The sequence below is a fragment of the Malaclemys terrapin genome, chromosome 19, assembly GCF_027887155.1.
Source record: "Malaclemys terrapin pileata isolate rMalTer1 chromosome 19, rMalTer1.hap1, whole genome shotgun sequence".
NCBI lineage: Eukaryota > Metazoa > Chordata > Testudines > Emydidae > Malaclemys > Malaclemys terrapin.
This window is the reverse complement of record NC_071523.1, coordinates 15,951,384-15,975,430: the sequence shown is the minus strand read 5'-3', so window position 1 is coordinate 15,975,430 and position 24,047 is coordinate 15,951,384. Positions and strand designations below refer to the sequence as shown.

Genomic DNA, 24,047 nt, shown 5'->3' with positions numbered 1-24,047 from the left:
CATATGCACACTGGCAAAAACGACGGGGAACCAGTGAAGGCTCGGGCTTAAATCAAAGAAAGGCTGGAAACGCAGAGCGCAGGGGCTCGGACTGTGTCTATAAACCACCTCTGCTGTGCCGTGGTATTGCAGCGCCGCGGTCCAGTGTAGTGGGGCTTTGCTTTGTGCATAGCCCTCCCTCCCGGACCACAGTCCTTTGCAGCCCCCCTCGCTGGAGCTTCTCGCCGCTGTCTGCACAGCCCTCAAATGAGACTTACCCCTGCTCCCTGCAGGGCTCTCACCCAGCCCGTCTGCCTGGGAGTTCCGGAGCGTGGTCACCTGCCCTCCTCAGCATCCTTCCCCTTCCTAGGCACTGCCAGACCCGATTAGACCCGTGGTTCATCTAACCCAGCATCCTGTGACCGGTATCGATGCTTCATAGCCCGGTATAAGAAACTTTGGGTTGGCTGTTCTGGGATAACCTGTCCACAGACACAGTTTCTTCCTAAACCCCAATGGTTAGAGGTTGGCTGAAGCCCTGAAGCATGGGGGTTTAAGGTGCAGATCCTCAAAGGGATTGACGTCAATGGGAGTTAGGGTCCGAAACACCATTTAGGACGGGGCCTAAATCCCTTCCACAACTTGTGTCTTGGTTGGCTGGTTTTTCATCTGTAATATTCCAATGGGTTATTCTTGTTCGTCATATCAGTGTCTGAACCTGGTGTAAAGCCTTCTAAGCACTTTAGGGTGACCAGATGAGAGGAAGAAAATATCGGGACACGGCTGGGATGGCCCATACAGTGTCTAAAGGTTCCCCTGAGCTCTCTGCATGCGCACGGTGATGCAACCAGCTCCCCCGGCAGCTGGCTGGGGAAGGAAGGAAAAACAACAACACAATCAAGACTCCTGGGTTGATTTATCGACCAGCTGTCAGCCAGGGAGCCCCAGGAAAGAGGAGCTTTTGTTTCCATCAGATTCTGCCAGGTGCTTGTGCAAGCTCATTACAAAATCTCCCTTTGGGGTGATTGAGGTGGCTAGGGAGGTCAGAACAACACGAGTAACATCGGCTTTTGAGGCTGAAGGGGAATCCAGCGTTCTGTCGCAGATCCTAACCCTGGCCTGGCCACCCGCTAGGACCGCTGCAGACTCTCCCATACTTGAACACACACCTCTCCCAGACCTCCACCTCAATGGCGTAAAGCGTCTGGTGTACAGTTCAACTCTCTCAGGGGCACACAGCAGTTGTGAAGCAGACAACACACACACACACACACATTTTGCCCAGTCTAACATCGTTATGCTCTTTTATCCTTACTCATGTAAAGCCCAGGAGAGCACAGATCATACAAAATAAAACGCAATGTCTCTCACTAGCCCACCTTCCCTTGGGAGCCCCTGGGAGATCAGGTAGGCGGGTCCTCCACCTCCTTGTCTACCCTGCCCCTGCAGCCCCGGTGCAAAATGGCTCTTCCCCTCCCCCTCCCCCAGCTCTCTCTTGTCAGTCCCTTTATAGACTCCTGCTGGGGCCACCTGCTTCTTCTGTTCTGCTCCCGGTAACTTTCCATTATTCCCAACCTGCCCTCCCTTCAGACAAGAGGAAGTGTCTTCTCCCCGCTAGAGCAAACCCACTGCCCCAAAGTGTTTTGTTTTGAACAGAGCATCACTGATCACTCAACATTCTCTCTGGCCTGGTGGAGGCATGACAGACCCCTGCTAACTCCTGGGGGATCCACATGCATGCTATGTGGGCTTTCTATGACACAGTAATTCCATGGGACAATTTCATGGAATTCAGACATGGTACAGCTAGCACCCCCAAATCATCACATTGCTCCCCCTTTCAGAAAAAGAACAGTGCAGGGGCACCCGACAAGTACCCCAGGGATATTCGGGCATCCCAATTCCAGACAGAGCATCTGCTGTTATTGCTTATGAACGTGAGCTTCAGACGCTCATTCAGTCGGTGAACAGTGCCAATGATCGTACCAAAACACAGCTTCATGACAACATGAAAAGCTGCTCCCGTGTTCACACCCCTTTGGGGAGGGAGCTGAGGTGTGTTTCCTTCCCCCAGGTTTAGGTCCATCTCGACTGACCACCTATCTCCCTCCTTAACATCCACATTCCCCCCAGCAGTTGTAGAACTTGGCTTAAAATTTCGTCCTCTTCCAGGGCCCCAAACCTTACCCATTCTCTTCAGGTAGATTCAGCAGAGCCACTCAGAGACATCCACTACGGGATTCTTAAACCAAACCTGCCTTACCCCTCTATTTTTTGGATCTCTCTGTCTAATGAGGTTTCCAGGTGGTATCTGAGCATAGAATCTTCCAGGTACCGAGCTCCCATTCCCCTCGCTTGCTGGTTTAGTGCTAAGGGGCTGGAACCTGTGAGTGTTTGTGACATCATAATCTTTCCCATAGCAACCGGCAACCATGTCCTGAGAGAGGGCCTTGGGAAGTCCCGCATGAGCAAGCACAGCAGAAAGACTTAGTTGGTTCCCTCCAATGTCTCTTTTATTGGTAATAACGTATCGCTGCTACAATTCAAGGCGGGAAGTGGACGGTCACCGGTGCAATCATGCTTATCTGACGTCCTCGTGTGTGACCAGCACCGAGGACCCCGTAGAGCTAAAAGCTTCTGTTTGGTCTCCTTAATTTATTGTTTACTTGGCAATGTAAATACCATACCGCCAAGTGGCACCTCCAGCAATGATGCCCGATCGGCTAGCCTGAAACAGCTCATCAAAGCTCCGCTCCTGTCTCTAAGCCAACAGCCACTGATTGGATGCCCCTTTGTGTAACTGCAAGCCAACAATCCCTCTGAATACACTCTAGCGCTGTGACTCCTCGTGGATACATACTGTTCTGGCGGCTTTGAGACCAGCCTAGCAAGGAAACGTTTGATATTCTTTGTTTTCAGACATTGGTGGCTCAAAAAGCCACAGAGAGCTATAAAATGAACCCAAAGACGGGGACTCATGGGCTCAAAAAATGCCAACGCATGGCTGCATTCAACAACTATCTTATAGGTAACCCAGAGCGCTGCTGCCACTGCTGGTATAAATCTCTCTCCACATCTCCGGGGTGATAGGACAACAGTAACTATGGACACAATGGATTATTCAATAAAGATGGGAAGTGGCTGTTCAGTTTCGGAGCACTGATTTGAACAGGTCTGGTGCCTATAATGCAAAGCTAGCCTGTCTGGAGCAGGGGCAAAGGGAGTTAGGGAAGCAAAGAGGAATGGGGAACTGCGGGGGGTTGCTCTCTGCCATAGAAAGGAGAAGCCACTTGACTAGAATGCCTTGGTGAATTCAAATTTGTCTTGATTAAGATACCGTCCCATTCACACAAACTTTCTCTCACCATTACTTAACCAGTGAAAAAAATAGGTCTCGACAACTCAGTTCATTCCTCTAGACGATGCTTAGATACCTTGGTGATGATCACAGAACTGAACAGAACAACCAGGTTCTCTGCAGTTTGTCTCACTAAAGAGCTCCTTGATTGTCCACTTTCTTTGCAGGCAGCTTCGCTTGTATAAGAACATGAAGAATTTTATAGCCCAGAGTGTTGGGAAGGGCTGAAGTTGAGAGAGACTCTTTATAAATCAAGGTTATGCATAGACTGACACACAGAGAACTTCCTCTCTTGCCCAGAAAGATCTCTGCTCTGAACCTATGTCCGCTGGCCGTCAAGCCAATATCGGTTAATGAACAGTAATCCACCTCTCGGGGATGGCGAGCCATTAATATATGCCGGCTCTCAGAATGATTACTATTCATTGCTGGCGGTCCTGGTTCACAGCAGTTTTACAGCATTCCATGCAGAGCTGCGATCTCATTTTTCACCCCAAATGTCTGACCCAGACGCTTGCTTTGCTGCCGAGAATTAACTTTCCAAGGAGGGGAAGTAGCCGTTGCTATCAACGCTGATCCTGAAACTGCTTAGAACTCAAGAAACTGGTCACGTCTGCAGTTTGGAAACTGACTGCAAAAGGGATTGACGGGTTCAGTTTGTGGGAGGTACCGTCCGCTTTACTAACCAGTATATTATATATGTCTGTGTTGTCTGCACATGTGTCTGTGTCTGGCTTTACTTTTGGACGTATTTATTGTATGTTTTCCCTAAAGCAACCCTCAGAACAGCTGAGATGCAGGATGACAAATCACCCACATTTGAAGGGTGACAGCCATAAATTAAGCACCCTCCCAAGCACACTCGTCCCGTATCCCAGCCTTAACTGGAAGGGGACGACAGCATGGTTGGAAAGAAATGGACGGAAGGAGAGGGTCAAAGAGGGGAAGTAGAGAAGACTAAGGAAGGTAGAAATGGAGGGAAGAGAGATCAGAATGTGGAGATCATGAGAGGATAGATAGGTAGGTAGGTAGATAGATAGATACCCCCACTCCAACTCTCTCTTGCACATTGTATCATGCAGTGGTGGGCTAAAGCAATTCCATTGTCATTAGTGAGAATGCCACACCAGCAGCAGAGCAGAATATGTTGCACAGATCCCTCAGGCTCATGAGGGAGGAGAAATTTGCCTTTATTGGGCCGCATTCTGCTCTCCCACACTGGTGAAAATCCTGAGTAACTCTGCTGAAGTCAATCAAGCAGGTCCGAATTTACAGCCCAGTTTTCAGCCCGCAGGTCCGAACTGTGGACACCTTCAAACTCAGAGCCAATAGGATCCTCTGTTTCAAAGACAATTCCAAAGACTTTGACAATTGGTTGGTAATTAAAGTCTGGGAGATTTAATGTCCCACGATAAATGAGAGGACTGGTTAATATACAAAATATGAGAGTGCTCTGTGGAGAGAGAACTGCATTTAATTGTATTGAATTCAGTTAAGATCTAGGAGTGGAAGGCGTCTGGATGTTATTTGATGGGAAAGGAAATATACGCCATCGATATCATTAGGAAATGGAATTACATTTGTAATGGACGAGTTCAAGTGTGACTTTATTTGTGTTTACAATGCAGCCCAGGAGCTCCCGAAGGCAGAGAAATGCAATGCCTGGAAAGGATTCAAAGAGAACAAAACCACCCCATTGAATCTCACGTGTTGACCTCAGACACCATCCCCAGACGAGACACCCAGGCCCAGGTGGGCAGGTTTGGCTAAAGCAAGGATCCCCTTAACCTCTCCCAAATTCTCACTGAATCGGTGCTCTGAGGTCTCCAAGGTTTGGTTAGCTCTCTGGGCTTAGGATGGGGTCGAAGGTCACTGTGCACCTCCTTTATGCTTCCCTGATCTCTGGCGTGTGATCCCGCCAGCACAACACAGAGCAGCCGTAACGGGCCAGAGCCTGGTAGTGCTCAGGAAGGAGTGCCGCCAGCTTTTTGGGCGCCCCAGGTGGTGGAAGGTCCCGCCCCCGAAATACCGCCGATGACCTTTGGTTCTGATTTTCAGCTGTCTCTGCCTGTACCATTTCTGCTCCTGCGGTCACAGCGCAAAGAGGGCAGGAGTGATTGACTGCTCAGAGAACAGACCCATTTAGCACATGCGGCTCTGGGGATCAAGGTCAGTTCAGCTGCCTTCCCAGAACCTGCCGGAACGCAGCAATGGCCGGGGAAAGTTTTGTTGGATTCCTTCCTTTCCAATACATGGAGACTATCTGCTTCTGTTGGCTGTCTGCTAGCACTGCCGTCCAGGTGGCCAGGCTGGACTGAGGGGCCGTAAGTGAAGGGGTTTAAAATCAGTGCTCTCCACCTGGCCACGTGTTTGCCGAGACCCAGTTCGAGCTGTGAACGCGACCCAGGCTTGGTTTGTAGGTGTCAGTTGTTGCTTATGAGCCTGCCCACAATCTGCAACTTTGTCACATAGCCCAGGACAGCATCAGGGCTCTAAATCTAACTTCAATCTGTCTATAATAGCACTGGGGCCATGAATAATGCATGAGCCCTTGGCTTGCGATAAAACACTTATTTTCCCTCTCTACGGGCACCATAAAATAGTGCCTTCTAATGACTGCTGTATGGAAATGAAACGCTCGCACTCCAAGTATATGAACTGTGGGAAGGATTCCACCACCGGCAGGGCTGGGAGAGCAATAGATCAGTTTTTATGAGGATCTTATTAAAACCCTACATTGTCCTGGGATTTCAAAATAGTGAAGGTGCTTTTCTCCTCTCTTCCCTGCACCTGTTAATTCAATGCAAGCAGGAGCGCCTGATGCTTCTCCCTCAATGACAGCCATGGTCACGTGAGGGCATGAGCCGATTTCCACCCCTCCTCCTGTTCCCTGGGAATTGATCTGGGCAGCAGAAGAATCCTGCTTTCTCCTGAATGCATTGCTTTTACCTGCCATCAGACATGCCAGACCCAGGCTTACCCTGCCGCATTATCCTTCCCCAGCACGTGCTGAGACCGCCAGCAACACTGACTGGCAAGTCAGCCGGGAGTCACATCCTAGCGCTGCGCCTGCCCACTGAGAAATTGACACAGGCAAAGGGTTAATGGATGATACGAGTATCCACTGTGCCTCTCCATTTGTCTTGCCCTGCACACCAACGTGCTTCAGCTTACAGCTGGAAGGAGCTTGCTGTGCTGAGAAGGGGAATTCAATATCCAAGCCCATCCACTCCTGGGTCTCCCCTCCGACTGCCAGCCAGGGGGACAAGCAGTGCCCATTCGGAGGATGTCTTTAGTGACACAGATCCCTGTCTTTTAGGAATGGCATGGAGACTCCCTGACCACATGACATAGCTGCTCCTCATTCTTGCCCTGACCTTGAGGCTCACCATGGTCCAGCTCTCTGTTCAAAGCCCCTCTCTGGAACTTTGTCCCTGATTATATTCAATGGACTCTCTGCAATACTCAATGGAAAGGGCCAGATTCTTGGTCCCAGCTGAGCTGTGCTCAGCACAGAACCTGAAGCAGCGGGGGATATGGACAGATGGAGAACAAAAGTGGCTAAAAGCTGTCTTTTCACTCACCTGATCCCGGAAGCATATAGAGGCCAGTTCAGAACCCTGGGTAAGTTAGAGCAGTCTCATGGCTGCTCTAGCATATGTAAGCTTATAACAAGGACTTTCCCCAGCTAGGATCTGGAACACAAGGCATTACAGTCATGCTCCCCATTCTCCAATAGTGCCCCTACACTGGGGTTCTGGGAGCAGGTGCCATAGAGCCAGCACTATGCGGAGGAATTCCTGGCTGCCCTATCAGGGAGCAGTGCAAAGCGGCTGGAGCAGGCTTGGAGGGTCTGGCCAACATCCTTCCTGGGAAGATTTTTTTGGACCGTTCCCTATCCCCCACCTTTTTTTTTCCCCTCTCCTTTCTTCTTTTTTGGCTGTTTTCATTCCCTTCCCTTATTTCCTGTCAAGTAGCTGGATCCCAGGACACCAGGTTCACTTCATTTAGAAAGTGGTTGTCTTCAAATGCAAACAGCTGTGGCTTGGGTGTCCCGGCAGGGCTGCATGGCAGCACTTCCCTCCTCTGCACAGAGGCCAGGGGCTCCAGCCCAAGTGCGAACATCTACACTGCTGTTCTTAGCCCTGCGAGCCCAAGTCAGTTGACCCAGACTCGGAGCCGTGGAGTTTTTATTGCAGGTCAGCCTTGCCCTTTCAAGTTCTGTGAAATTGATCAAACATGCAAAATGCCTTGTAACTATTGCTGGGATCACTTCTATCATGAACCCAGTGCACCTGGGATGCTGGCACGGGAAGCAGCATCATGCATACGACAGCCCCGGGCACACTTTGTTTCTCCTTCCACTTCCAAAAAAACTGGGCTGCTTTCCCTTCTAGAAAGGAGCTGGGCTAGAGAGGGTCAGGAAATGTCTCTTCCCCCAGACCCTGCCTGCCTCTCCCATAAAATGTCACTGAAAAGGAGTGATTTCTCAAAGCAAATCTTTGAGAAAATGAAATGTTTCAAGTTTTGTCAGAAAACCATCGATTTTGTGAGACGCAGACATTTTTTCGCAAAAGTTTCCATTTGGTCCAAAAAGCCATTTTCCATTTTAAAAACCACCTTGACCAGCTCTACGACTCTCCAAGCCTCGGTTTTCCCCTGTAAAACGCGGATAATGATACTTTCCCTTTTTTGTGCATCACTTTGAGATCAAAAGATAAAAAGCGCTAGAGAAAAGTTAAGGATTATTTATAGCTTCTCTAACAAACCCAGATCTGCCAGCATCCACAAACACCTGAAATCGCTCACCATTAGTATTCCTTTCACACCGCCCACCGGTGAAAGGCTTGATGCTAACAAATGTTGTTCTGAAAGGTGTTGATGCCTGAGTCTAATTTTATTTTATTTTTGACACTGTGGGTTTATGTTTACGTAGACGCTTGCAGCCAGATTTAGGGCTGAAATTTAGATTTTGAAAATATAAAAGGGTGAGTGTGTTTAGGGGGAAATAAAAGGTTAACCCCCCCTAAATGTTTTAATCGTTTAAACCAACAAACTTTTCCCTTCTTTTCTTTCTTTCTTTCTTCCCCCCCACCCTCCTTCTTAATTATAATAGATCTGCCCAATGTTGCAAAGACACACCTACCAATGCTGCTTCTGCAATAGACCCAGACAGTGAAACTGACTGTAAGTTCAGTGTAAAACAGATCATTCTAGTTAACACTTCCAAGCTGAGTGAAATGTAGAATTTTTTTTTTTAAATAACACAGACGGTAAAAAATTCATCAGATTCCTAAGCCTGTTTCAGCCTGGTTATTCTAAGCTGTTATTAGAAACAAATGTGTGCATTTATTTTTAATATGAGTTTTGTGTCAAGAGAATGTCCCTTTCAAACTGTGTGTCGCATAACCCATGCTTTCAGGAATCCCATTAGCAAATTACAGAGCTGGCCAAATTGCAACTGAGCTATTACGGTCCTCATTAGAGCCGGCCCGGTCCCGTCATGATCTGATCCGTCACTCAGCTCGGAGAGAGCAGAGCCTAGAGCTTCTGTGCAGGGGTAGGGCAGATAGGCGGTCACCCGGTTGTCATGGCGATGAGGCAGGAGGGTTTCACTCAGCAGTGCCACGCCAGTGATACAAGGCTGACTCGACTTTATGGGCACTGCGTCCCGGCCCCTTTGTGCCAACGAGGCAGCCACAGAGCAGGCGTCGCTAGGCGTGGAAATCTGGGTGGGCCCCGACGTTGGGGTGGACAGGCAATGACAGATGGTGCCAGATCTGTGTCTCCCCCGACGCCACGCCCTCTCCCGAGCCCTGCTGCCCCCAGATACAGGGCTTCACCTGCCGAGCTGGGCCCGTGCATGCCTCACCTCGGGCAATCGCCGCCAGCAACTCCTTCTCCGCCGGGCGCAGCTCCCCTCTCCTGGGGGAGCCATGGTGCCTCCTCCTCGCCCCGTGCACGGGGGCCGGACGCGGTGCTGCACATTGCTGGACCCGGCGCAGCATCCCCACGTGCCCGCTACCCCCCTCCCCTCAGAGCAGCTGTGGGTGAGGGTCCAACCATTCCCCCTCCAGCAAGGGGGGGGGGGAGACGCGGCGGCCACCCCTCACTGCGCACGGGGTTGATTTCCCAGCACCAACGGCCCACGCTGCATTCTGCGTGGGGGAGGGCCCAGGCCCCGCCCTCCCCACGTGGGGTGGCGACTCCTGACGCAGAGGCCCCCAACAGCTGGTACTCAGCCTGCACCACCTCCACTGGCACCCTGGGCAAAAGAGACCTGAGGATAGAGCGGAGGCAGTGGGTGGGTGCAGACCGGAGGGTGAAGCATGGTTGGGATGGGCTCAGGGTCCAGCTATTCTGTTCCCCTGCGAAGCCCCAGAAGGGTCTTTGAAACAGTGACGCACTTTAGGGAAGTCCTCAGGGATGCCCTAGTGGATGGCACAGGCCCCACATCCCCTGAACAGGGATGGCTCCCGCTGTCTTTGCACCGGCACAGGGATTATCTGCCCCCAAATTCCTCCTTAAACCTCGAGTGATCGGCCCTCTGGTGGGGACATGGTGCAAGGTGGAATAATGACCAACGGGTGAGCCGAGTCGGCGAGCTTCAAGAGTTCAATGGCCTTGTGAAAGGCTCAAGGGTAGGTGGCCCAGATACCAGGACCAGTGCAACCAACCCTGCCCAACCTTAGCCTGAGGTCAGAGCCGCTAACTAGCCCCAACCCTCGCTCTGGGCCAGCAACACCAACCAAATCTAACCCGAAGCCCAGAGAACCAATTGGCTCCAACCCTAACCCTAGCCTGGGGTTGCCGGCTGAAACCACCCCTAACCCCACCACAGGCCACCTACCAGCCTTACCCCTAGCCCCACTGAACCCACCCCATCACCTTCCCCATACAGAAATAAGCGATCCTGTTATAAGCACTTTGATCCTCAGTTTCAGAGTAGCAGCCGTGTGAGTCTGTATCCGCAAAAAGAAAAGGAGTACTTGTGGCACCTTAGAGACTAATAAATTTGTTAGTCTCTAAGGTGCCATAAGTACTCCTGTTCTTTGTACTTTGATCCTAGTACAGCTGCCCCCGCGCTCCGGGGTTGCACCGCTTCTAAACCGATACAACTTAAATGGGGCCAAAACTGCGTGTAGACCAAAGTGGCACAGGCCTGCTCCACTTACATTTCGCCCTTACGTAGCACTTTTCATCCAGCGATCCTTATCCCCATTGAGGAGATGTGGGACAAGGAGACAGAGGACAGAGATGTGCATAAGGGCTCAGAGCCAGTTAATGGCAGACCCCCAGATCTCCCCCACCCCAGTGCTCTCGCCACTGGATCACATGGCCTGCTCAAAGATGACGATGATCGTTTAGCTACAAATCCTAACAAGATAAGGGCGGGCACAGTGTGCACTGGAAATAATAGTTCCACCAGTCACTGACAGAGAAGGTATCCTGTCTCCTGTCTTGAAACCGGAATATTAGGGGGACGGGAAGGAAGTGAAAAAGGGAGGAAGGCAACGAGGCTCTAAAGAGGAGGAGAAAGGCTGTTGAAGCAAAGCAGCTGTTAGCTGGGTGCCTATTGGGGGGAATCAGGCTTTTGCAAATGTCTGGTTGGTTTAAGCTGAAGACCAAGCCCCTTTCCTAGAAATTCTGACGAGCTGAACCAGCGAAAAGATGTTCAAGTTGGGAGGGGCAATTGTCGCCCTGAAGCTCCTGAGTGTGACCACTGGTGGGCAGTGTCGAAACACAATTAGCGAGAGGAAAGAGCACACCCATGCAAAGTCACTTGCAAACGAAACTCACCCCCCTGGAAGGGGCCAGCACGCTGTTTGAGTCCCACGAGACGTCTAGGCAGCACAGCTGAGTGGTGCACAAGGAGGGTGCGAGCCCACTCGCCACTGAGCTGGTTAATAGTACCACGCATCATCAAGACACATCCTTTCCAGGATCAGTAGCTTTGGGAAGAGAAAACAGATGAGGACGGTGAGATTAAAAGCTGGATCCTTGCATGCAAACAATTAGCAACGACGCACCATTGAGGATCTACCCATCCAAGAAAGAGACCAGTCTCAAAGCACATCCATCATCATCGTTCATCAGAGATAGCCCATTCCATGGATTCATTTCTTATCCTGCCTGGGCCGTGGCAGACCCATCTGGCCTCTTTGCTCGAGTGCTCCAGGAAGCTAACTCTCTGGAAAACAGCTGTCAGCTTCAAACCCAGTTCCCTTCATTACCACCAGCTTTCTGCAGAGGAAAATCAAACATGCCTGAGATTCTCATGCACAGCAGAGTGAAGCAAAGGAGAGACAAATGAGAGCTGAGTTATCCTAGAGGTCGGAGCATGGGACTGTGAGCCAGGATTTCTCTGACACCAGCTCTGATGCTTGCAGGGCCGTAGGCAAGCTACTATTCTTTATACTGTGGTAGGGGCTTGGGACTCCAGTCAGGGCCCCACTGTGCTAGGTGCAGCACGGACTCACAGTAAAAAGACAGCTAATCCCTGCCCCGAGAAGCGCCTTGCGGAGGCGACATGCTAGAAGAGAGCTCAGCATGTTCAGTAGGGTGATTTAAAGAGCTTCTTGTATCCATCTGGAACCCAGAGCGCTCTATAAATGGGAATTTCCTCACCCACCCCAGCCAAGCAGCCACAGCTGGGCTGTGGTGCACAGCAACTTCTGAGGAGGTATTAGTGGACATTTATGCCAAGCTGCCCTATAGGGGCGGCAGTGTTGGCCTCTCTCCCTTTGATTCTGGGAAAAGATCACCACGGATCCATCTGAATCAAGCTACTCCAGGCTGCCAATGACTAGCTGTTTGGTTTGTCTTTCGAATGAACCCAGCTTCACAGGGTTATCAAAATACTTCCCGCCCAGGGCCATGCCCCTGATTCCCCTTACCAATGCTTTATCGCCCTCTCACACACTCCCTGCACAATCCAAACATGGGGGAAGGGGCATTCTGCCCATCCTTAGACCACGTCTAATCAGTGCCCTGGCTTTGCCCCACTGGCTTTGCAAACATACAGGGTGGAAATATATTTCTGGTTGCCAGGCTACTCACTTGAAAACAGAACTAAACCTGCTCTTCCCTGCCCCTCTCCATCACACATTCCGGGCCTGATCATGCCCACTGTTGTCAATGCAGAAGGTTTACAAAACACTGGGCCGCTCCTCCCACTCCGGTGTAAATCAGGAGCAGCTCCCCTGAAGTCCATGGAGTTCCAGTGAGATAAGCAAAAGGGGAATTGGGGCCTGTGTGTGCCTTCTGTTCCATTCCCTGGCTCCTTCCTTGTTCCTCCTGTGGATGAACTGGAGTAAAGTTGTCAACAGCTCATCAGTGCAACTTGAAGCATTTGCTTGTCTCCCCTGGCCTCACTGGAGCGGCTCATTCGCCTGGCCCTTCAGTACTTCCCTATGCTATTCCCATGCATACTACCTGTCGTCACTCCAAGCGCCTCGCCTTGTCTCCAGCCCTGATGAAATACACCAGTGACACTGGGTGAAAGTTCATCCCAGTTCCTTCCATCAATAAATACATTTCAAGAATAATAAAGGGAAATAAATATTCATGGAGATGCAGAGTCCATCCATCAGGACGGCGGCTGCAGCAGGCCGTTGCAATGAGATTAATGTGTGTAGGTTTCAGTTCCTGCTTTTACCGTTCAAAAAGCTTTTGCTGTGTGACTGGAGTCCTCTTCGCCCGACAGAGAGGCACGCCGAGTCTGAATATCTTCAGAGCAAAGTGCCCAAGTCATCGCAAGGCAACAATCTGGTGGGAAGAATGGGCCTGAATTGAGCAAAGGGAGGTTCAGCACTAAATGCCAAGGGAAAGTTCACTAGGAGCAAGTGTGATATAAACCTCCAAGCTGCACGTCTGTTTCACCCCCCGAGGAGTGAAGTTTCAGGATAACGACACCAAGCCATGATGGTGATGACTGGGTGTTTGTACAGAGACGGGGCCCAACCCCCCTACACACTGATTGTGCAAAGCATGCACTGGGATCGCTTCCACCCAGTTCTGGAATGCAGCCACCTCTAGGGCACAACGCAGCAGCTGCTTGTCAGCGCACCTGGGCTTTATGTCTCAACTGAAAGGTAAATGGCCTAATAGGGCTTTGCCACCACTGATAGCCAAGGATTCAGTCCTGCAGTTCTTTCTCCGTTCTTACGCTCAGTCAAGCCAATGAGAGTTTCATCTGAGAGAGGACTGCAGGACTGGCCCCTACGGGAGCTCCCTGGGAAGATTCTGTCATGTTACGGGACCTGAGACTCCACGCCCCTTTCTGTTTTCATTCCCAGCGGTGCAAAGCGGGTGTACAATCCTGCCCCGGGTGCGAGTGGAGAAGTCTGGTTTCTTCCTGGCACTCCCTTTGCACAGGTGTCAGCGACAGCACAAAGGGGCCCACTGTGTCAGGCTAGGGAGGACGCATGATAGACTCTGCGCTGCCGCGAACGAAGAAGAAAGTGTACATTGCTGTACTTCGCATCCCTGTGCTGAGCCAACCGCAGTAATTCGCAGCATGTGGTGGAACGGAGAACAGGCGTGCCCGCTGCTGGTATGCACACATAAACCCAGACTTGGGCTCAATTTCCACCAGCACCATTATTGTTGATCACATGCCTCGCCCTACGGAGGTTGCTTGGTCAGGGCTGCTGGAATGTGATTTTCAAATCGCTTGGAAGTCTGGATTGAAGAGGCATCCACACGACAGGACATTTCTCAGAACCATTAAAATAGCGTGGTTCTGCAAAGCTGGACCAGAAATCAGTGTTGACAGCTCTCACGATTTTATTGCCAATCTCATGATACTTGATATTTTTCTTCAAGTGCCAGCTCCTGGAGTCAAGTGATTTCATGAGAATCTCAGGTTTCATTTTAAAAAAGTAAGTTTCTAGCCCTCGTGATGGAGAACAAAGCTTGAAAACGTGGCCCGAGTGCAACTTAAGGCTCAAGAACTAGAAAGCTAAGAAGAAGAACCCCCAAATCTCAGATTGTTAATTCAATCTCATGATTAATTGGGGACCTGACTCATGATTTTCAAATGCTTGTGGTTGGCAATACTGAAATACTAGGACAGCCTGTGCTGTGATACTTCTTGTCCCAGATGGAACCAGGAAGTACAAATGTGTGGGAGAAAACAAGGTGAACATAATGCCTCAGTTGGAGTTTTGGGCAATGTTCTCATTTTATTTCTCAGCCATTTTCCACCATTCATATCAGACAACTGGGTCAAACGGCAATGCCTTTAAAATCTCTACCAGCTAGGGCCCTGATCCTGTAAACTGTAGGAGCATGCCAGTCAACCTGGCTCTTTTTATTTTGGCTTCTACAACATTTGCAGTCCCAAAACAGCAGAGTTTAGGGCTTCCCCTTTTCCGCCTTTCTGCTGGCTTTCATTTTATCTGTCCCGGCAGCCCCTAAACTTGGTAAACTGTCGGGAGTAGGAAAAACAGGACAAAAAGGGAGTTTATTTTTCTTGTAGATTTCATCCAACTGCAGCGACTGCTTTGCTCCCAGATGGGCACCGTGGGCCAAATCCTCAGCCGGTGTAAAACAACATAGCTCCAGCGGCGTCTGGTTTACACCAGCTCCAAATCTGTCCTTTGGGATCCAATGAACCCTCCAACTACATTTTATATATTAAAAACATAGCATTAAAAACCAGCACACATTAAAACCCTTCTGAGTAACATTGATTTTGTTTCAAAGGTAGACACATTATTGAACTATGTTCCCAGCTAACTATCGGTTAGCATTTCAAATAAGTCCTGGTGAATTGCATTTGTGTTTCCTAAAGGTTTCAGGTTTCCTAGCTGACAAGGGAATCATTGATGTAGATAAACCGACCCAGAATAAATTAATGGAAACACATTCGAAGACTGACAGATTCCATCTAACTTATTAGCATTCTTAGGATATTTTAATGTAGATAAGCGGCTTTGACCTTGGCCAATGTAGTATAATACTAATATGTAATTCCACCACAAATAGATAAATAATTAAATAAACAGACCCAGTGCACCTGCATCGAGTGACTGCAAATAGCAAAGAACAGAGAGGCTGAACCTTTCTTGCTTGATGGATTGTGACAGGAAGGTTTATTTCACAACAGTCAGCTGACATTCATGCTCTTAATGCTCTTTTTATTATGATGATAACTAGAAGGATGCTGTCAAGAGAAATGTCATCTGCTTTAAGATTGCAGTCCTTGCCTGTTACTAAGAATACCTGCAGTTATAAAAATGGATTTTTAAAAATCTCATGGACATTTCACTATTTATGCTGGTTGTTCACTTTTTTCATCTCATTCACCTTGGGGGATTAGGGTCAGATTTTGCACATGATGAACTTGAGAGGCCACGAACTCCAGTGCAGGTGCATAAACCCCTGTACTGAAGTATGTGCACATTTGAAATACCTGACTCTGAAGACTGACTGGTCAGTTTCACTTTTGTTGCTAGTCAGTCTGGGGCAAGGCCCAGAGTCTTTCTCTGTGTTTGTATGGCCCCTAGCCCAGGGGAGCCTGGAGCCTGCATGGACCCTGGGTTCTGTTAAACAATATTAATAATGAGGTGGTTGTGTTTGGTTTCCTAAAAATGCAAGAGGACATTCAGGGTCAGATTCTCTGCTGCCAGGAAGAGGTTGCCAGTATGAGAACACGGTACAACTGTGATTAGTATTTAATAATGGACATAACACTTTTTTACAAGCATCACAGTATTGAACGGAGTGTAATACCCAATCCAGTATGTCCCAGCAAATCAGTGAAATTGGATCCCATAAATTAAGCCTGCTTACCAGCCACACCTCTAATATTGGGCACCCGCATGCGCTGGCCTAGTTTATTGGGAGCTCTTCTCTTTCTAATGCATAGCACAGCCTTCTCTGGCTCTAGAAAGTATGTTGGCTCAAACTGTGATCTCAGTTACATTGGCATAAATCCAGAGCAACTTCAGTGTATCCAGTGGAGTGATTCCAGATTCCCCTCAATGTAAATGAGAATTTAGCCCATAGGGAGCTGGGAGGAGATTGTCGTTTTCAAATTGAATTCTGCTTGGAAAACAATATGGGTTCAAATGAATCATCTAGAAATCAAAATAGCTTTGCAAACCTCAAAAAACAGGATGAGAGGTTCACAGCACCTCCAGTTCCTCAGCTTTCCCCAGCCCTGGTAAGACCCTCTTAGCAAGTGGGAGAGAAGTCTTGCTAAGTACTACATGTGGAAGAGTCTCCTGCCAGGAGATATTAGATGCTGTAGTTGGTGCAGTAAACATGAACTTCTCTCACCGACCCCGGAGCCACCCAGAGCACTACTGGTGGGAGAACAATTTCTCAAATGTCTTTATAGCGACAGCACCACCTTGTGGGTTCTTACAGCTCCTGCCTTTGGTTTTGGTTTATTCACAGCCTTCTCTCCCTGCCAAGGAGACATTCTGGAGGATGTGACCCACCTTCTCAAACTCCCCCAACCACTGAAAACATGGGGATGGCTTATCATGGGGGGAGGGATCACTCAGTGGTTTGAGCATTGGCCTGCTAAACCCAGGGTTGTGAGTTCAATCCTTGAGGGGCCACTTAGGGATCTGGGGCAAAAATCTGTCTGGGGATGGGTCCTGCTTTGAGCAGCGGGTTGGACTAGATGACCTCCTGAGGTCCCTTCCAACCCTGATATTCTATGATTCCATGGACACACAGGCCCCTTTACACAACTCTGACAGAGTCAACTACATGCACACCCACTAGAAGGTCCCTTTACACAACCGGAACTGTGGAAGGGGCCTTACTGCAAATAATAGGAAGGAAGGCTGGACATAGAGGACAAACACCATCTTTTATGTGCCTCCTACCATCTGGGGAGAATTAGCATGTGGTCATTTATTACACTAAGGTCTTTCTAGTGGGGGATGGACCTCAAAAGCTTTGTTTGTACCATCACCCCAAATAAATGGATGCTCATCAGAACCTCTTGGCTTCCTCTCTGCTGACCTGGGCTCCCCCCGCAGTTACCCGGATACAGGATTCTTCTTCCTGTGCTCAAGGCAAACGTTTGTAGTAGAATTGCTGTGAGCTGCTAAACAATCGCCATGTTCCACCCCAGCCCTGGCTTATTTCGGTGGTGGGCAAAGTGATGAATGAAAACAGGGCCTGATTTTCCGAGGTGCTGGGTACCCACAATTCCAGGTGGGAGATGCAGGTGTACCTGAAAATCAGGCCCATAGTTTGTAGGATATTTTTTCCAGGATCCTTCAGCATGAACAGCACCTGAAGGGCAAGATATTCTTTCATTCTTCTTATGCCCCATAGACGCAAGAGTTAATGCTTCAGGAGAGCACTTCATGGAGCTAAGCACTCGCCACCTGACCCTGCCTGGAAGATCAAAGGCTTTGCCAATGCCTAGTAAAAGCAGGTTATCATGTAACACAAGGCGCCTCAGAGAGGGGGAACATGTTGGTGCTTGTCAGAAGGTCTGCAGTTTATTAAGAGTAGCACCGAATTTACTTTGTTTAACTGTGCTGGGTAGAGGTGAAGCTCTAGTGAATGTCACTCCAGTCCACAACAGCCACAATCACTTTCCAAAGCTCTGAGCAGCTGACCCCCAAACTAGCAGATGGACTGGATCTGTCCTTGTCTTTGCCTGGAGAGCGTCTTACTACGAGGGAGTGGCGCTGTGTGACTCTGCTGACCTGGTGTCTCATTGTCTAGTGGAATGTTGGCAGCAGTGCTGAAAGAAGTTACACGTGTGCAGGGAAACAGACATTATCCTATTAACCATTAGCAACCAGGTCCTCCTCCCGAATCCATTTAGTCACCGAGTAAACAGCACAGACGGAGCACAGTACTAAATACAGAAAGCCACGAGGACAGTGCGCTCTTCAGAGCCTACAGGCTTCCCTGGACATTAAGGGGACACTCTCAAGGTCAGAGGGACTGACGCGTTTCACTTGCATTGATTTTTATCTCCTACTGGCCTGTGTGATACCTTATACGCAGGGGCTTTATTTCCCCCCAACAGCTTCACTACTTAGTCGAATTTTTCTTTTTGAATGAATGCCAGTGGGCCGGCCCCGAGGAACAACCCAGCGATAACCAAAGCTTGCAAAGGCTACCACTACGGAAACGACCCTGCGATAACAAACCAGTGTGTGAAGCCTCACACTGACCAACAGCACTATCCTAACAAGTTGTGCGTACAGCCGCGCCCGCCGGAGCCACCCTACGCACGTGACTGTGGCAGGAAAATGATTGGTAAGGAAAATGACTGTCCTTTCCATCTAAAAAGGGGTTGGCTCTGAGAGACAAGAACTAGCTTTATTTGTTTATTTTTTATGAGGGAAAATATCGCCACGGTGTCTGTGCGGTTTTGAGGAGGTGGGTGTTGTGAAACTCCAGAAATTCTCCCCGTACGTCTCTTGAATCCCTGTATGGAAGAGCCCCCGCTGCAAAAGCAGAGCGCTGAGTACAGGTTCATGAAACATTAACCCTTTGCACTGGGACCGTGGAAACCGACAGCAGTGGCCACTGTGAATCTCAGAGCCCAGGTCGACTGACTGGAGCTCGCGGGGCTCAGGCTACAGGGCTAAAAATAGCCGTGTCGATGCTCTCGCTCGGGCTGGATTGGAAACCTTGTGAGGGGCGAAAGGTCTCAGAGCCCAGGCTCCAGCCCGAGTCAGAACATCTACACGGCTATTTTTAGCCATGTAGCCCAAGTCCGTTGACCCACGCTCTGAGACTCACCGCTGTGGGGTTTTTTGCAGTGTAGACGTACCCATGGAGAGCAACAAAAGCCAACGGAGAGCAATGGCTTTTGGTTACTATTAGATTGAAACCTGTGATGTATAGGCTCCGCAGCCTAGTTTTAATTCCCTAATTCCCGTAGTCCCCTCTGCAGTGATGGGGGGGGGTGTAGTTAATGGAACTAATATTCAGCCGATTATTTGTTGCTTGTTGAAAAAAACAAATGAGGAATGAGAGCAGAGGCCGAGTTCCTGAGGAGGTGGATGGAGCTGAGTGAGGAGATGACCCTGGAAGGAGAGTCGATGGGGAACAGCTCTGAATCTGGCATTCAGCTCATGGAGAATAACTCACCATCTGCCCCTGGGCACCCGGGCTGGAGAGAGCTTCACCTGGCAGCTTGGGACAGCAACGCCCACCTGATGAAGCAGCTACTGAGGCAGGGGGCAGTGATAGAGAGCAGGTGAGCCCCCTCGAGCCAGCTACTCCCACTCTAACCCAGCTCTGTCTCACTCATTCTCTCTCTGTCCGTCTCGCGCTGAAATAAACACCCTGAGGTTTCATTTTTGTGCCCACACAGGGATGAGAATGGATGGACGCCCTTACACAGTGCCACGCTGAAGGGGTCCATCATGCTGGTGAAGTTCCTGGTGCAGCGCGGAGCCGTGGTCCATGCCACAGACAGAGCACACTACACCCCGCTGCACCATGCCTCTTGGAGAGGCCATACCCAAGTGGCTGAGTTTCTCCTGGCTCGGGGATCCCCGGCATCAGCCGTGACTAAAGGGGGCCTCACCCCACTTCACTGTGCAGCAGCCAGCGGTCACACCCTCATCGTGCAGTTGCTCCTACGGCAAGGCACAGATCCTGCCAGCGGGGACAACAACCGGTGGACGGCACTGCACTGGGCGACTGTGAACAGCCAGCTGCATATTATGGACTTGCTGATTTGCCAGGGTCTCTCCCCAGACCTGGGCAGTAACGGAGGCATCACAGCACTGCACATCGCGGCAGAGACGGGAAGAAGTGATGCTCTAAGGTTCTTGCTAGCCAAGGGTGCCAACATCAATGCTCAGGATGGGCTGGGGAGAACAGCACTTGCCATTGCATCCAATAATGGCAATCAAGAGGTAGGCCCCTAATATCCATTTTTCTTAAGGCACGGAATTCTGCAATATGCTCATGGCAATGGTTCATTATCAGTTGATTAGGGTCAGCAAGGTGGGAGAGATGACCACTGAAGTCTATCAATAATAATATGAATATTTAGCTCTTACATAGCACTTTTCATCCATAGATCTCAAAACGCTTTACGAAGAGGTCTGTATCATTATCCCCATTTTACAGATGGGGAAACTGAGGCACGGCGGGGGGACGTGACCTGCCCAAGGTCTCCCCACAGGTCAGTGGCAGAGCTGGGAATAGAAGACAGGTCTCCTGAGTCCCAGTCCAGTGCTCACGTGGGACAATCCGAGATGACCAAAGATGCTGACTCAGACCCAGCCGTTTGGCTGTGAATGTTATGTCTGGGTTATCAACACTGACCGCTTTCTCTCTTGATTGTCCTCTGGGGTTCCAAAGTTCCACAAAGTGGAAAGTTATGCTTGAATAGATGCAGCTAGCTCCATTGACTGGTGGCTCGTATTGAACTATATGATCTCTGACACAATAGCACAATGGGCTTGGCTTCTCTATGCATGTTTAGGGAAAAGATACATCACCAAAACGTAAAGGACTCTACTTTCTAACAGCACCTTGGCTGACGACAGATCATATTCTGGTGATGGCATTCGATAGCTTGGGTGCCATTGGTAGTTTGTACAGGTGCACTACATGTACAGTTGCCTTTTCTAAGGAGGGACAGTAAACCAGCTGGAAATCCCCCCTGCCCTCCCCGACCCCCAGCTATCAGAACACAGGGGAGAATTCAATGAGTGACTTTAAAATAGGAGAATGAAACGGAAGAATTAAAAGGCAAATGCAAAGATAAAATGCAAATGAAATTTGTAAACGAAAACGGAATGACACAGCACGCTCTAGGAATTATTTTGGGGGAGTTCTGTGGCTTGTGTTACACAGGAGATCAAACTAGATGATCTCAATGGTTCCTTCTGGCCATGGGATCTATAAATCTATGAAATTTATATTCACCAAGAAAAATAAATCTACTAGACTATGCCTCGCTGAGAATACGTCAAAAAGAAGCAGGAAGCTGCATTTACTGCTAAAAACACTGATTCACTAAAACTGAAATCATGGCCCTACTAGGGTGACCAGACAGCAAATGTGAAAAATCGGGACAGGAGGTGGGGGGTAATAGAAGCCTATATAAGAAAAAGACCCCAAAATCAGGACTGTCCCTATAAAATCAAGACATCTGGTCACCCTAGGCCCTACTGAAGCCCTCAGAAGGAGTTTCCAGTTTCTTGTCCCATGCCAAGACTTGAAGAGCAAAAAGTAATATTCATTTTAAGGCCCTGATCCTGCAGTGAGCTCTATATTGGCACAAGGGTCTCTGAGACTGCAAATGGCCACTGAAATTGCTGTAGGTTGCGCAGTGTGGGCCCGGTCCTACAAGATGCCGACCCACTCCTAAGAGGTGCTGAGTGCCCTCAACTCCTGTTGACTTGGAAATGAAAATAGCTGATCGTAAGAGGTGCTCACGGTTTTGCAGGTTTGGGCTCAATATTCCAATGGATTGCAAGAAGGTGGAATGTATGCCCATTCGTTTGCATGGGGCCACACAGCTGAACTCTCTTTTTCTTTTCCCAGATTACAGAACTGTTGCTGAAAAGCAAAGCTGATGTGAACATGAAGGACCACTACGGCTGCACGGCACTCCACAAGGCAGCAGCTGCGGGACACTTGGCCCTCGTCCACTTGCTGATTAAGACAGGAGCTGTTACCAACATTAGGGACTGTCTGAATCTGACTCCGCTTCACAGAGCTGCCTGTCGTGGGCACAGCGAGGTAGCTAATTACCTTCTGGACCATGGAGCTGAGATCAATGCAGCTGGCTGGCTAAACAAAACCCCGCTGCACTTGGCTGTGGAAAAAAATCACTTCCTTTTAATGGAGCTGCTGCTGGGGAAGGGGGCAAGTCTGTCCCTTAGAACTCGCTGGCATGAAACGGCACAGGATCTAGCGTCAGACAGGGCCCTACCTGCGGGCACTCCATCCGCTTCCCAGGAGAAGATGACAAGCTGCAATCCGGACCTGAACTAGATCCCAACTCGAGTACAGTTAGCTGGACCTGAGAGACATGAGAACAGCTTTGTCCTTCAGTTTCCTCTGCTGCCATCTTGTGAAGAAGGATCAGACTTTCCCATCATGCCAGTATTAACCGATAAAGGGCCTGATTCTCATTTACCTTGTTCTTGCAGTGGAACAGAACCCTAAAGGGGGTATAAATATACTGTATATCCATTGTAAGGCCCCTTTATACTGCTAGAGTGGTGCCACAGGGCCTGAATATAAATGAGAATAAGGCTCTAATTTTTAAAAGGTTCTGTCTTTACCAATGTGCTGCTGTAATACGTATTTACTAGGGATGTGATTAAACCATCTTTGGGGATTCATTAGATACCAGATAATGTAGCCAGTGGATACTAAGATGAATCAGAGAGGTGGGGTGGGTGGTGCCCAAGGCGCAAGATGAGGCCCTGGAAAGGGTGGTCGGAGTAATGAAGCAGCAGAGGACACGGTAAGGGAGATTGGTAGAAGATCGGCCAGGCAGCGAGAAGAAGCAAGACCACACTTAAAATGGCTGCCGTCATCACATGGTGGTAGCCATTTGAAGTGCCTGAAATTCACTTACCATTTAGCTTGGGATGCAGAAGAAGGGCAAAATGGCCAGATCTGTGCTATTTACAATCACCCTATCTCTAGAATACACCTTTGTACATTAGAATAATCCTATGCTGATGTCATCTTCTATTCAGCCAGTGGCCATGTAATAAACCTGTATGCATAAAAGAAACACTGAATCAACTGAGAAATTACCAGCTCTTGTAGCATAGGAAGCACTGAATCAGCAAAGCTGTCATCTAGGCAATAACTGCACCTGCTGCCTCCATATAGGGCAGGATTCCAAATGAATGCAGGATGTAATTTGTTTCCAAGTGGAAAAATAGCTCCAATGCTCCCAAGTAGTCACTTCCATGCCTGCAGCCAAAATCAAACATGTACATTTTGAAGGCGAGTTGAAGACATGTAATAAAAATACGTCAACAGAAGTTAGCTGAAAATAAGAATTAGGTCTTGGTTAAAGCTGGATGGATAATAATATTTGTCAAGTAATGGAACTATTCACTATTCCATGTTTTGCATTACTCAACTTTACAGCTGGTTGAGTGCAATATTTGATGAATAATACATGATCCGGACAATATTTTACTTGATAAATCGTATTATCCAGTATTTGAACAGCTCTCTTTTCAGTCTATACCCCCCACTGTGGACATTAACTCATGTTACAATAATGATTTTGCACTTCTATGGCTCCTTCTAACCAATGGTCTCAAAGCACTTTGTTATTTTTTACTATTATTCATTTACGTAGCTCTTTCCAAGCACAGACTAAGACGTATTCCCTAGCCATTAGCTTGTACACCTCTACTCCGATATAACGCGACCCGATATGACACGAATTTGGATAGAACGCGGTAAAGCAGTGCTCCCGGGGGGCGGGGCTGTGCACTCCGGCGGATCAAAGCAAGTTCGATCTAACGCGGTTTCACCTAGAACGTGGTAAGATTTTTTGGCTCCCGAGGACAGCGTTATATCGGGGTAGAGGTGTGTATAGTCTTAGGCTTTGTCCCTTTAGCTGGATTCACACGGGCAGATCCCTGCACTCACACAGGACCCCCAAAAGTCAGTGGGGTTCTCCACTGGTGCGGGGGTCCCATGCACAAAGCAGTTAGTAGGGCCTAGAATAGACATGTCAAAGCTTGGGCCAAGAGTTCAGATGAGGAGAGAT

The 24,047-nt window shown here is 49.1% G+C and overlaps 1 protein-coding gene across 4 annotated transcripts; it reads left to right on the top strand.

The window, feature by feature from the left end:
- Positions 1–17,922: 17,922 nt before the first annotated feature.
- On the top strand, positions 17,923–23,173 carry ANKRD65 (ankyrin repeat domain 65). 4 transcript variants are annotated; one of them, XM_054009274.1, is made up of 5 exons: positions 17,923–18,583; positions 19,301–19,532; positions 19,650–20,199; positions 20,367–20,471; positions 21,842–21,928. In XM_054009274.1, exons 1-4 carry the CDS (start codon positions 18,382–18,384, stop codon positions 20,427–20,429), a joined length of 1,047 nt encoding a protein of 348 aa, XP_053865249.1. In that variant the 5' UTR covers positions 17,923–18,381; the 3' UTR covers positions 20,430–20,471; positions 21,842–21,928. The 4 variants fall into 4 exon arrangements, with proteins under 4 accessions (XP_053865249.1, XP_053865248.1, XP_053865247.1 ...); XM_054009273.1 differs by lacking the exon at positions 20,367–20,471 and having other exon boundaries at positions 17,932–18,255; positions 18,351–18,583; positions 21,842–23,172; XM_054009275.1 differs by lacking the exon at positions 20,367–20,471 and having other exon boundaries at positions 18,158–18,255; positions 18,393–18,583; positions 21,842–23,173.
- The last annotated feature ends 874 nt before the right edge of the window (positions 23,174–24,047 follow it).

Bases quoted from the DNA above. Each gene is read 5' to 3' on its own strand.
- ANKRD65 (XM_054009273.1), top strand. From the start codon at position 18,382: ATGAATGCCAGTGGGCCGGCCCCGAGGAACAACCCAGCGATAACCAAA. The intron at 19,533-19,649 runs GTGAGCCCCCTC...GTGCCCACACAG, and splicing joins GGGGCAGTGATAGAGAGCAG to GGATGAGAATGGATGGACGC. The intron at 20,200-21,841 runs GTAGGCCCCTAA...TTCTTTTCCCAG, and splicing joins CCAATAATGGCAATCAAGAG to ATTACAGAACTGTTGCTGAA.